Source organism: Lutra lutra, chromosome 17, assembly GCF_902655055.1.
Source record: "Lutra lutra chromosome 17, mLutLut1.2, whole genome shotgun sequence".
In the NCBI taxonomy this organism is placed as follows: Eukaryota; Metazoa; Chordata; class Mammalia; order Carnivora; family Mustelidae; genus Lutra; species Lutra lutra.
The window spans coordinates 55402514-55417616 of record NC_062294.1 but is presented as its reverse complement, the minus strand read 5'-3'; the positions used below and the strand labels follow the sequence as shown (position 1 = coordinate 55417616).

At 41.8% G+C, this 15103-nt stretch overlaps 1 protein-coding gene across 4 annotated transcripts in view; it reads right to left on the bottom strand.

Moving 5' to 3' along the window:
- The window catches only part of LOC125088865 (zinc finger protein 345-like), a 256962-nt gene that overhangs the window by 175797 nt on the left and 66062 nt on the right, over nt 1–15103 (bottom strand). For 3 of the 4 annotated variants that reach the window (XR_007123801.1, XR_007123802.1, XM_047710440.1), the window contains exon 7: nt 14817–14912. Coding sequence is in view for 2 of the 4 variants with exons in the window: in XM_047710440.1 (XP_047566396.1) it covers nt 14817–14912 (96 nt within the window). In the remaining 2 variants the exon portion in view is untranslated. Of the gene's footprint in view, nt 1–516; nt 3512–14816; nt 14913–15103 lie in introns of those variants that run through there. The other variant, XM_047710442.1, reaches the window with a different exon arrangement.

Genomic DNA, 15103 nt, shown 5'->3' with positions numbered 1-15103 from the left:
TGTCAAATAAATAAGTAAAGTCTTTTTAAAAATCTTAAAAAAAGAAAAAGGAAAGAAACAGAGATGCTGGCTCATAAGGATGGAATGCAGATCTCATATGAGATGTTCCACTAACTTGTCACTCTGCAGCGTGCCGACTGGGGAATGCACTCGTGAGAAGGGTTCCTTTCAGTGCAAGGCCCCTGCAAACCTGCTGGCTACACAAAATCAATGCCAAGTAGCAGCATCATGGAGTACGTGAGCTCAAACACCAGCAATACCTCTATGCTACGTGCCTCAGTAATACACCCACAGTACTATCATCGTATTCACAAAGAGGAGAAAATTATAGCATAGACTAGGGGAAAAACAATCACATAACCCTTAAACCTTCAGAGCATAGGGAAAATGGATTCCTAAGTAAATTGTTTTACTCCAGTACCAAACAGGTGATTGATTCCATCATTTACCTGCAACCCTCAATGACATAGATTAACACTGTAGGTATGATAACACCTCATTCATGACACACCCATATCAATACATGAAAAACCACTAGGTTTTATTAATGAAAATATATTAAGTTTACACATACACTAAGTTATGCATTTCAAATCCAGTCTATTGTCACTGTTCGAAATACAGAATACACATGTGCAAAACCGTTCGAGTGTTGTCTGAAGGATGTGGAGTACCTATTTCCAAAAATTTCAGGACTGAGGTACATTCCTAAGAAATGTGTATGTTCAGTGGTATGGCACTTGTAGGGAAGAGTTAGCTACCCTCCTTCAGTCATCTGTCAGGATATCCTCATTTAACCACATCAAGTCATACTCTCTAATGATTATGCTTACAAAGACACACTGGTAGTGTACTGCCTGCCACCTCCTTTTTCTTAAAGAACAATTAGTAAAACCTTCTATTTCTAATATTGAGGAAGTTCTTTACTTTAAAACATGGAGCAGTATGTGTTCTGAACACCTACTTCATGGTAACATACATCAATGTTGTAACCATAAGCATCTCCACGGTGATTTTCCTCGTATGTTGTATATTATACAGTCCTACATCTTCCATGGAAAATTAGGCATGTGTGTGTCCCACTTAATGTAGCAGGGCATCTAGTATCTTTGATGGAGCAACAATGAGCCACATGGTCTTCCAGACTCCGTAGGGATAAAGGGATTCTCGGTAGAGATTTCAGAGTAAAACAAAATTGTTTGTCACAAATCTCAAATAAGGTCAATGTAAAAAATGTTAAAAAATATATTGAAATTAAACACACGTAAAAGCCTATCTACTAAATCTGTTGAAACAGAATAGTATATTCTGTTTAAGTGGTTTTTTTAAGTGTTTTTTTTAAGTGTTTGATTTTTCCTTGTAATAACTATGTTCAGAGTAATGTCTGAATTGAGTTCCTTCATTTGTTACATTTATTGGCATTTGAGTTCAATTAGAAAGTCATCTAAATATTTATGTCTTTAAATTTACTTTATTTAATGCACTCTCTGGTGTTTGCTCCAGTGTGTATTAAAATGAAGGTCTTTCCACATTCATTAGTTCCAAGGGTTTGAATCTAGAAAGCATTTTGTGATATTCAGTAAATACTGAATTCCAGAAAAGGTGTGTCTTGTCCACTTTCTTTACATTTTACAGTTCTTCTGCTACATGTAACTATGACTTGAAGTAAGTTGGGAGTTCAGTAAGAGGTCGGACACATTCTATGTGTACAGTTACTCTCCTATATAAAGTTTCTGACATGAAGTAAATGAAGAAAAGGCCATAGATGTTTTCACACATACATTATGTCTGTAGATTACTCTCCACTTATGAATTTGGCGATGTCGAGTAAGGTTTGAGGGCCACATAAAGGTCTTGCCACATTCTTCACATTCATAAGGTTTCTCTCCAGTATGAATTCGGTGATGTGCAGTAAGTCTTGAGCTGTCATGAAAGGCCTTGCTACATTTGTTACATTGGTAAGGCTTCTCTCCAGTGTGAATTCGGTGATGTTTAGTAAGGGATGTGACCCACATGAAGGCCTTGCCACAGTCATTACATTTGTAAGGCTTCTCTCCAGTGTGAATTCGGTGATGTTTAATAATATCTGAGGGCATCTTAAAGGCCTTGCCACACTGTTTACATTTGTAAGGTTTCTCTCCAGTATGAACTCGGTGATGCTGAAGAAGCCCTGAGCTCTGCTTAAAGGCCTTGTCACATTCTTGACATTTGTAAGGTTTCTCACCAGTATGAACTCGGTGATGTCGAGTAACGTCTGAACGCCACTTAAAGGCCTTGCCACATACGTGACATTGGTAAGGTTTCTCTCCAGTATGAGTTCGGTGATGCTGAGTAAGGTCACAATGCCACTTAAAGGTCTTGCCGCATACTTCACATTGGTACCGTTTCTCTCTAGTATGAGTCTGGTGACTTCCAGGAAGGGTGGAGGGCAATGTAGACGCTTTCACACCTTTTGCCCATTTATACTGTTTCACTCCAGTATGGATTGGCTTATGTCCCTTTACTGATGAAGGGTCCTTAAAAGGTTTACCACATTCCTTGCATTTACATATTTTGCATATTTTCTCTCCAGTATGCATTGGCGGGAAATGAGGTAATGTCGAGTAGCAGTCAAAGGATTTACAACATTCCTTAAAAATACAAGTTTTCTCGCCCCTAGGAATTGTCTTGTTTCTATTTGGTCTTGATGACTGACTAAACACGGTTCCTGGTTTATTAGATGTGAATGGGCTTTTTCCCTCATGAATTCTCTGATGATCAGCAACACTGGAGGACTGGTTACGAGCTTTCCCACATTCATTATCCTTGTGAGGACTGTCTCCTGAAGGGACTATACTGAGGTTAGAGCTTGGATGAAAGCCTTCCCCACATTTATCACATTCATAATGGTTCTCCACAAACCTAGTCCTGACACATCTGTAAGCATGGGAGCCCTGGTTCAATGTTTTCTCAGATTCAGTGCACTGAGCAATTCTGTCTCCAGTGAGAAGCCTTTGGTCACACTGTAGGGTCAACTCCTCAGTGAAGCCCCTGTCAAATGGATCCCACTGAGCACTTTGTTTTTCATTTCTGAATCTCTGATTTAAGGTCAGGCCAGTCCTATCTCCCAAATGGCTCAAATCATTATTCTCAGCATGGACTAGGTTACTTTCCAGATGTGTCAAATGGTCTGTCCACAAATCGCTATGATGGAATATCTGATCGGAGCTTTTGCTGACAGAAACACACTGCTCTGCAGAAACAGTTGACTTCAAAAGGGAGGATTTCCACAGACATTTATATCCTTCACCATTTGGGGCAGTGAGATTCTCATGAAAGGCAGATGACTTGGTTTGGATTTGTCTTCTCTGAAATCTTTGATGCCTGTCACTCTCCCCATCATTGTCCCAGTCTCTATGTAAGTGTAAAATCTCAACAGCACTATATTTGTATCTGTGCATTGATCCACTCTGGAAAGAACCTTGTATGCTCTGCTTTAGCAGGAAACTCTGGGTGTCATGTGAAGATACAGCTGAAAGATACCAAATAAAAGTAAAACCATTGCACTTACTACATTTGGAAGAATATACTGAAGAATTCTAATATAGAAGCATCAAGTCAATCAGACAAAGTCAGAAAGATGGCTGAGAAGGAGTCATCAGGACTTCATTTCTCCATGGACACATAACATGGCACACAATGTACTGAGCACAGAGTCTAATAGATAATTCTGTGGTATGGTCATGGTGTAGCACAAATCACTTTCCTATATCTCTAACAATCAGGAAAAGGGTCACATGAGCTCAAAATTAGCAGAACGGTAGATATTGAAACAGAAAACTGAAATGAACCAATTATAGTACAGTAAAAATAGGAACGTATCAACCACAGGAAGAGTTGTTTGTCAGAAAAGATCAACAACATTGACAGCCAATGACCTAAATATAGAATAAAGAAAAGTGCAACTAAAATGAGAGGTGAAAAGGCAAAAGGAGAGCATAACTAACTAGGAATCAAATAAGAGGCAACAATGGATAATCAGGGACCACAAACTCACACCAAAAGATGAGTATAAATGTAAAAAAATATATAAAAATTAAAAAATAAACAATTTAGACTCCAGCATTCAGAAAAACAAAAACAAAACAAAAACTCCAAAACTGATCTACAACCACAAACCAGAATGAAAGAGGAATAAAAGAAAAAAGTCCAACAAACAAAAATTGTGTGCCAGATGAGTTCGCTGGATTCAGACAGACACTGACAGAGAAAGGACTGCAAATCTCCTCAAACATTTCCAAGGAGTGACCATCAGGAGAACTAGCAGAATACTCTCTCTGTGGCACCAGCATTACCAGCTCATGAAAGCCAGACAAAGACACTACAAACAACAAAGTTTACAAACTACTGCCTGTGACAAATATTCACTAGAAGCCCACCATAAATAGCAATCTGAATCAACAGCACATCTTCCCTTTTTACAAGATCATCAAGTGGGAATCGGACCTGGAATTAAGGGTGCTCCAACATACAGAAAACCATAAATTCAAGACTCCACATTAACAGAACAAAGGGCAAAAATGACATGATCATATTAAGGGAGACAGAATACAAACATGGGGGTATTGGACAACATGTCATGCTAAAAACACTCAAGGTAGAGAACGAAGGAAACCCCAACCTAATGAATGCCACAGATACATGAAAAGCTAAAATCTATTCAGTAGGGACCGTCTACAAGCTTCTCCTCTATGATCAGCAGGTAATGAATTGACACCACCACTGCCATTGAGCATAGTACTGGATTCTCTATTCAGAACAATTATGCAACCATAAATATAGTAAAGGAATCTAAACTAAACAAGAAACAGTAAAACTATCTCTGTTCACACATGACATGATTACAGAAATCCCTAAAAATCATCTTCATTTTTTTACGGTTTTTGGTCATCATTTGTTTCTTTTTTTTTTTAATTTTTAAAGATATTTTTTATTTATTTGACAGAGAGAGAGAGAGAGAGGTCACATGGAGTCAGAGAGGCAGGCAGAGAAAGAGGAGGAAGCAGGCTCCCTGCTGAGGGGAGCGCCCGATGGGGGGCTCAATCCTAGGACCCTGGGATCACGACCTGAGCCTAAGGCAGGCTTTAACCCACTGAGCCACCCAGGTGCCCCTTGTTTGTTTATTTTTGCCAGTTTCCTGAGTACACTGTTTTTCATTTTTGTTACGTTACACAATACAGGTAACAAAAATGTTGGAACAAGCAACTTAATTTCCACCAGAAGAACTAAAAAAGGAAGACAATTAGATGAAAGTTAGTAGCAAGGAATGCCTGGGTGGCTCAGTGGGTTAAGACCACCTTCAGCTTAGGTCATGATCTCAGGGTCCTGGGATCAAGCCCTGCATCCGGCTCCCTGCTGGACAGGAAGCCTGCTTCCCCCTCTCTGCCTGCCTCTCTGCCTACTTGTGATCTCTCTGTCAGATAAATAAAATATTTTTTTTTTAAAGAAGCTAGTAGAGGAATGAAAATAACAAAGAAAAATCTGAAATAAATAGAGAGCACATTAATATTAACAGAACATCGAAAGTAATGCCCATTTTGATAAAAAATAAAAGTGGCAAAACTCTAAATCCCACAAACTACTATATAATAACAAAAACAGGGGCGCCTCTGCCTTCAGCTCAGGTCAAGGATCCCATGGTCGTGGGATGGAGTCCCCACATGGGGCTCCAGACCTGCTCAGGCTCTAACATCAGCAGGAAACCTGTTTCTCCCTCTCCCATTCCCCAAACTTCTGTTTCCTCTCCTGCTGTGTCTCTGTCAAATAAACAAAATCTTTTTTTTTTCTTTTAAAGATTTTATTTATTTATTTAACAGACAGAGATCACAAGTAGGCAGTGAGGCAGGCAGAGAGAGAGAGGGGGAAGCATGCTCCCTGCCGAGTAGAGAGCCCGATGTGGGGCTCGATTCCCAGGACCCTAGGATTGTGACCTGAGCTGAAGGCAGAGGCTTTAACCCACTGAGCCACACAGGCACCCAAAATAAACAAAATCTTAAAAAACAAAACCAAAAACAAATAGGGTAATTTAGAACAAAAGAAAAATAATTCCTAAAAACAGACAAGTTATTAAGAATGAATTACTAACCCTGAACCAAAGAATTTGGAATTCACCTTAGACCAATAAGCAGCATGACGGTTCAATTTGGAAGAAATACTCTCCCAGCACAGAAAAGCCCTAGACCTGGGAACCTCACTACTTTCAATGGTGGCAATGAGCTCCCTAAATAAATCCTGTGTTAGGGGAACCTGGGTGGCTCAGTGGGTTAAGCCTCTGACTTCAGCTCTGGTCAGGATCCCAAGGTCCTGGATTGAGCCCTGCGTAGTGCTCTCTGCTCGGCAGGGAGCCTGCTTCCCCACCTCTCTCTCTGCCTACCTCTCTGCGGCTTGTGATCACTGTCAAATAAATAAATAAAATCTTAAAAAAAAAAAAAAATCCCATGTTGCATGATTCTTTTCCCTCCTTTGGTTCCAATTCAGTATTTCCCTTTATTTTGCCTTTTATGTGACAAAGTCATTCTTCTGCTTCTTCCAGCCTTCTCTTAACATCAAGCCTGTTTCTAATCTAGCTATTGCATTGTTCACCTATGTTTGATTTTTACAAAGACATATATTGGGGGGTGGGGGGTTGTGAGAGTTCGGGTGGGAGCTAGAGAGAGACGGAATCACATGCATGCATCACACTGAGTGCAGAGGCTGACTTGAGCCTGGATTCCAGGACCCTGAGATCAAGATCTGAGCAGAAACCAAGAGCCTGAGGCTTCACGGAGTGAGCCACCTAGACACCACCAAACCTTTTTTTTTTTTTTTTAACTCATCCCTGTGGTAAAGTTCTCACTATTCTTTTCTCAACTCCTTGAGTATCATTATGATTGCTGCCTTAAATTCCCCATCAAGCTCCTTACTACTGTTTCCATTGCTTCTCTGGCCCTGGCCTTACCTGCTGGTTTTGTTTGGGATAAATTCTTTCATCTTGGCTTTTGTCTAACTCTCTAACTTTCTCTATTAGAAAACTCAACAATGTCTCCTTCTGTATCCTTCAGGCCAGGGGTCTTCAGGGGCTCTCCTTGCCTGCTACCGGCAGTGTTTGGTCCCTGGCCTGAATGTGGCCAGTTTGAACTAGGTGAGCTCTGCTCTCATTGTAAAAGGAGACCTGACGTCAACTCCACCAGGACAGCGGCCCTGCGGAATCCCTGCTCAGGAGACAGGATCTGGGCAGGGGCTGACCTTGCTGAGCCTGAGGCAAGCCTCACTGAGAAGGGAGGTCCCCTCAGATCACAGGGGGTGGGGCCTGGTGCAAGCCAAGCAGACAGCCGGTGTCCTCACTGAGTGCGGCTCTGCCTTATGCTACAGGATGAGAGAGGGAAATGGTGTCATCCAACTCCCGTGTTCTTGGAGCCACATGTCACTGAATGTTTCCTCTCAGGAATGTGCTCCTAGACTACTGAATACTCTCCCCACTCTGTGCCCCAGGTGTTCTCCAGATGACTGTTTCCATGCTGTGAGCCCCCAGGTTGTTTGCCAGCATTCTCTGCAGGAGCACCTCAGTGCCCTCCTGGTTCTATCCCATCCAAACCTGCTGACCATTAAACTCCAGGCTTTAAGATGTGCTGGTTCCAAGAACTCGTGAAATTCAGCCCTTTTCCCTTTCCAAGCCAGTGGCATTAGGGAAACCTCCTTAGGGATCCCCTGAGTGCTCCTCTGTCATGACACCTACTGCACAGCCGGGGCTCCGTCCCCTCCACAATGCTATACTCCTCTCCTCCCTAAACCATGTCTCCACACTATGTGTCATCTTCCATGTGGCCTCTTCTCTCCTTTCACTTGGGAGTCTGTCCTGTCACTCCTCAGCCCAGTGTCTGGGGCATTTAGGATGACCTGACAGTTGCCTAGTGGTGCTCATGACAGGACACATGAGTCTAGGATCCTCCCACTCCACTGCCGTTGCTTCCCGTGGTGAATCCTTATTGTTTTAATCCTCTAACAACTCATGTGGATTTTATAAAGTTGGTACACAAACCAAAACATAAAAATTAGTTTTGTTTCTACACAACAAAGAGCAATTCCCAAAACAGGATCATACATTAGGAGCAACAACCACTCCCCCCCCAACCAAATTTACCAAGCCACCATACTCATGGAAACAACTCCCTCCTTCACAACAAATGCAGGTTTAATCTTCTTCTGGCTGCAATGCTGGATTTTGTAGCTTGGACCCCACTGCATCCGTGGCCTTTATCAATTTCAAGTTTCCCCTGCATTTTTACTAGTACCCATGTCTTCAGGCTATAGGATCACTTGTTTCAACTTAGGCTTCCTCCTGAAAACTGACTTTGTCTAAAATGAGTACATTTATTAAAGTTGGTTGCACTTTCTGGGTTCCCAAAAGAATCCACCTATACAGAAAAGCCTTCCTGACACGTGTGGCCATTATTACACACTCTGTAATGGTGAGACATCAGAGAGAACACACTGTAGGGAAATAGACTTAAGAAGCTCTCATAGAAATGACTGTTCTTCCATGTACCCCCTGGGCTGCTCAGCCTATGAGGACCACAGGCTCTTCTTCATCTACCAATTTACTTCTTCACACTGCTGAGCAGACTCTTGTCTTTCCCCTGCTCTCTCCCTTCTACCACTATGCACCTTTATCTCCACTGTGGTACAGATCAGTTTCCTTTCCTAGGACTTTACCCTACTAGGAATACTTAGGATTAGCTTATTTTGCACAGTAGGTTTACTTTCTTTGCCTGCACCTTCTTAAGACACTACTTTAACCTATAAAGGCATATGCTTGTCAGTATCTATCTTGCTTTCTTTTAAATGTTCCATTAGTTCCGGTGTACAACATGGGGACTGGACCGCTCTATAGGTTCTATTCTGCTCACTACCAAGTAGCTACCATCTGGCACCATAAAATGCTGTCATTATACCACTAAACAAATTCCCTATATTTTGTTATCCCCATGACTCATTATTCCACAACTGGAAGAATGTGCTTCCCATTCCCATTTCCTCATGCTGCCCATCATCCTTCTCCATTCCACACCAGTAACAGTCAGGTTACTCCTTGTATTTATGGGTCTGTTTCTGCTTCTTTCATTGTGTCTTGTCATTTCTGACAACGTGGTTTGAACCACGAAATATTATGCGATATCAAGTAACTCAGACAAAGACAAATACCATATATATTCACTTAAGTGTACAATCAAAACAACAACATAAATGAACAAGAAACACACTCATGAATATCTATTTGTTTTGAATAAAGTCCATGGATAATCCCAAGAATATGAAAAGCCCAAGATGACACACATTCTGAACTGTGACCAGGTGGCCTGTAACCATTTCCCAATCCTGGCAAACGACAAGAGGTTCCCAGGTCAAAGTCTAAGCATCGTACGACTCATGACACAGCAAACATCATAAACGTCTTCATCACACTAATTCCACGGGCCAGCTGCGCTCCCACAACTGATACTGGGAGATGCTGTACATGTGGTGGGATTGAGTCAATTCTGTGAGACCCTGAGCATAGGAAACCCTAGCATCATCAAGGAATATCCAATATATCTACCCGGTCCTTTGTCACAAAAAGAAACATCTCTTTTCCTGTACAATAAACTCATCTGTCCTCTACCCAAGAGCCAGATGCGTTCACTATATTCCCAAGCTTTTTAATACACAAACATGTGGAATGAGAAGTATTACTAAAACATCAACCAAGGAAATGCTTGTGCAGATCACATCACCACGTGACTTCAAGGAATAGTGACAAGACTGTATGAGGCACATATATGAATGTATGATTCGGGGCAGGTATCCACAACAGCAACCAATACATTTTCCTTCATGATCTTTTGCTGCTCACCTGGCAGTGATATACCGTCACATGCAGGGTAGATCACAAAGGCAACGTACCTGGAAGGTTTGACTTTAAGATCCTTCTAACCATCGGCCATAGGGCCAATTGCAAAGCTCTGAAAGACACCCAAGATGCACACTGTGCCACCAGGGACACACCTCTGGCCACTCTGTCAACCTAACAAAGAAGTGTGCATCCAACGTCATGGCAGAAATCTTTCACCCAAAAGCTGTCAGTGTGGGTTGGACTCCATTACAGTCAATGTCCAAATGACTTGGACAATTGTTTGGCAATTGTTTGGCAATAAAAGCTGTAGAACTTATCCTACCTCCAGTGAAGTAAAGAGAGACAGTGGTACAACATCTATCAGGGTGCCATGATTGCAGGGACAGCCTGCAACACAAAGCTTATGGCAACTGCCCAGCTCCTGGAGGCATGTCTGCTATGGGAAAAGAGGAATAATCATTGATCTGAGCACAGAGGCCCATGGAAGATCTCTGACAGCACAACTGGCATTGGGTGTGTGGCCCTGGGAGACTGCTGACACCACCAGAGGAGGAAGGCACAGAGATAACTCAACAGAGAAGTCTTGTACAAGATCGTGGCCGCGGGAATCCGTACCAAGACACGACTGTGTAGGGAAGCCTGGGAGGCTCAGTCAGTTAAGCTTCTGCCTAAAAACTGTGTCCTGATCCAGGGTCTGGGGAACGAGCCCAGCCTGGGGCTCCCTGCTCAGTGGGGAGTCTGCTTGTCTCTCTGCCTCTGGCCCTCCCCTAACTTGTATTTATTCTCTCCCTCTCTCAAATAAAGAAACAAAATCTTAAAATGATTTGTGTAAGCAAATGAAAAGAAAGCATAATACATTTCACTTTATTAGCCAAGTGGGGAAATAAAAATAGAAAACCTCAATCACGAAAGAAACCACAGAATACATTAATTTCTAATACATTTCTGACTAAAAATTTAAACATAATGATGTGTTCAGAGAAACACAAGGATTCTATCTCGGTGGTATTGTTTAAAAAAAACTTTCTAAGATCAAGAAAAATTAAAATATATATATATTCACTAGTATCTGACACATTCCTCTGCACAGTGCATACAATGTCTCACGGTTACTGATGCTGTATCTGCTATTAATGTATTCAATGTTCTGGAGTTTTTGGGTTAGTGGTACTACTATTGTCTTCTCACTCAAAGAAACCATGTAGATAAAGGAAGGTATAGGGAACCTCTCAATACTGGTTGAGTCAGGGTTTGAATCTGGGGGCCCTACACAGGAATAAGAAGCACACAGTACATATGCCCTTCTAGAAGGTGACCCATGTTTGGATTGTTCCCTTTTCTCTTTGGCACTCAATGGTTAACCCAGCTGTCCTCACACAGAACAGCTTCCATGAACAGACACTTCAAAGTGAACATCCAGCCCACACCACACACAGGAAGCCTGAGTGGTTTCCTGGTTGAATACTCAGAAGTAAACACAAAGGTCAGGCATCCAAGGTACAACACAGGAAAGGCCCAACACACAGCAACCCACTTTCATGCCTGGAGAACCAAGACTACACACCTGTGTATCTCACTCATTACATTACACACGGGCTACTACCTTTCCTGAAGAACACAACTATGAATGTGTCCCAAGATATAGGTTATCAAGGTCTAGTCCCTTGACAGCCACCTGAGATGGTGTAAGAAAGGAAAGGTGGGGGGCTGCACCCAGAGCTACTAACACGGTAATGTAAGTCTGGGCACAGTGATCCAAGATTTACAAGTGCTCCTGGTGATTCTGACCCAGGACAATTTGCACAACCTCTGCAGGAACCAAGTCACAGGTCAACGCTCAGTTATCCCCATAGAAGTCACTCTCAGAAACCCTAGGTGCTTGTGGTCATGTTACTGTCTGGACACACATACACAACACACAACATACACAACACATATTTCCTTTATTCATTACTAAATCTGGCTCTAACAGAGACAAATGAGTGACTTGCAGATTCAATGATCTGGCTTCTTTTCACCTGCCTGACACGGGAAACAGAGGGGGAATCAGGGCACCTGTGGAGGCAGTGTTAGGGCTACTCCGACAGGTGAACTCCTGCAGAACTGAAGGCAAAGAGAGAGGAGGCCATCACTCTTTCTAAAATAGTAACTCCTCTTCCTAAAACTGGGAAATAACAGGAACGCAGACCTGACAAATGCCCGGGACATGTGTGACAGAACCCAGAATTGCTATTACTAGTGTTCTCCTGAAGAAAACAATTCTATAATCCTGGGCCTTAGATTATTGTTGTTGTTGTTGTTGTTGTTGTTTTTTAAATTCCAAATACCGGGCGCCTGGGTGGCTCAGTTGTTGGGCGACTGCCTTCAGCTCAGGTCATGATTCTGGAGTCCCGGGATCGAGTCCCACATCGGGCTCCCAGCTCCACGGGGAGTCTGCTTCTCCCTCTGACCTTCTCCTCGCTCATGCTCTCTCTCACTGTCTCTCTCTCGCTCCCAAATAAATAAAATATTTTAAAAAATAAATAAATAAATAAAATAAATTGCCAAATACCACTCCAAGATCACAACTCATTCAAAGAAAAAGAAAAATATGTTCCAGTCAGAGGAACAAAATAAATCTCCAAAACTGGCCCTAAGTTAATAAAGACCCATACATTGCAAAAAAACCCAAACTGAACCAAACCAAAACCAGACCAAACCAAAAACAAAACAACAACAACATTAAAAAGCACTGCAAGCACCTCAAATTATAATGATAAAAATCCACATGGAGGAAAAAGAGAAGACAGAAGACAGGTAACTAAACGTTATCGGGAAAACAAAGCATGACCAAAATGTAAACCCAGAGAGACAAAAAGTGTAACATCCAGGAACCAGAAACTGAGAGCCCCAGAGTACATTTACTGAATTTAAAAATACATAAGGGATCAGCAACAGACTTGGTGAAGCAGAAGAAAGAATCAGAACTCTTAAAGACACTTTTTCTAAATTCTCTACGGAGGGGACCAAAGAAATAGGTGGAAAAGGACAGAGTCTGAGGGACCTGTGGGACACCAACGAGTGGTCCAACATGCACATTAAGGGGACCCCATAAGGAGATGAGGGTGACCTATGTGGAAACAAGAGACAAGTCAAGCTTGATAAATTCTAAGTAGCATAAATGTCAAGACATGAACCAGCAGCAGATTGTAATTAACCCATCAAATATCACAGATGAAGAGGGACTTTTGAAACAGCATGGCAAATGCACTTCACCTTGTGCAAGAGCTCCTAGAAGAGCAGTAGTGGGATTCCCAGCAGTCCCAACAAGAATGGGGCTGGCATAATGTACTCAGCTACTGAAAGATCGAAAAATACCACCAAGAATACTTTACCAGGCAAAACTCTTTTCCACAGATGTAGAAATGAAGACATTCCCAAGTAAAGACCCCTCTACGTTTACCAGTAGACCTGTCCTACAAGAACCATTAAAGGAACACTCTCTCAATGAAATAAAAGGATTCTACCCAGAAAATGAACCAGATCCTACAGTTCTCCGCTAAACATTAAGTATTTAGACAGTTATACAAACCTGTAGTGTTGGAATTACCTAGGTCACATTTATTTCTGCCACAGAATTTTGTTTTTAAAAGAGTATAAAAATCATTCATGTAGGTCGTAAACTACACAACATAAATATTAGAATTTGTGATATCGGTAACAAAGTGGGTGCAGGGGTGGAGACAGAAGCGTTTTGTGTGCAATTGAGAATATTGAGATTCAAAAACTTTGTTTTACCTCTAAGTTGTTTTAAGGAATCTCTAAGGTAACCACAATGAAAATACTCACAGAAGACACAAAAGTTAATGAGGAAGGTACCAAGGCACATCATGGTGTAGTATAATTAAAGATAAAATAAATCTTTCTTATTTTCCAACAAAACATGATACAGAGGTATAAGATGTTTCAAAATTACTTCCAATTCCAGAAACTTTTTTCTCTCATGCAGAAAGAAAACAATTCACCCACAAATACAGGATGAAATTAATTCTATGTTGATGACAACTCACCTAGACATAGTATAACATTCACTCCCCAGGGAGAGAAATTAACAGTAGGAATCACAGAGCATGTATGAATGATACACAAACACAATCAAATACATACAATTTTATTGGCAAAAAGCATAAAGCTTATCCTTTTTTGACTTACATAGTAAGTGAGACTTTATTAAAGGTTCCAAGTTCTGAGTTCTAAATGTGCTAGTCCCCCAATAACATTATTTATGCGAGAAGGCTAGGAAACAGAAACAGTGCATTATTTCGCCACTGAGGAATGAACACAGAGAGGGCAAACAGAACTGCACATTGTCTCATTTTAGGGAGGTGGTTTGTTATCTATGCAGTTACTGAATGTCAATTTTCTAAGAATAAGATTAAAGCCTCCATAACATTAGAAAGCATAAGCCAGAAAACATTAGAAATCTATCTCCAGTGTTCTGGGAATTTCTGCACCAAAACCCAGTGTGCGTACAACTACCCTGACCTACTCGTCTCATGATGAAAGCCAGAAGTCAAGAAGGCCGTAGCATATAGGTCCTCAGAAATAGGATGATTTCCCAGGGCCCTCAAAGAAATGGAGAATCTCTCAGACTAGGGGGGCCTTCCCCCTCCAAGGAGAGTCTCCTGGCCCTTCCTGTGGATGTGGCAGACCATCACTAGAGCTGAAGGAGAATCCCTAGAGGATGCAAGAGCTTGATAATAATGTGGGAGAGTAGATGTCCCTCTGGGAGCATGAGAGAAATAAAACCGGGCATGTCTCCAACTGATTTTCATTCAAGCACAGCTAGTGGAACCATAGCTTAAGGTCTATGTTCCTCCTTCAGACTTGGACCTCCCCTCTGTCATCTGCCTCATTCATTCCCACCTACCTGGATGGAAGCCTATGGTCTCCTTTCTCTTCATATCCCAGAGCTGCTTCTCTTGCTCCAAAAAAGTGATCAGGTCTGGCTTTGACACAGTGAGACCTGTTTACGAGGAAAAACGAAAACGAGTATTGCCAGAGATTCTAACTTTCCATCAGGATGGTGTTCAGCACAGAAGAGAGGATATTGTACAATTCTAGAAAATGGTTTCCAAAAGCTGTTGCCCAACAGTCCCTTTAGAACACAGAGGAGACATTTCCAACATTCACATCCTAATCTCCACTTCCAAGCAC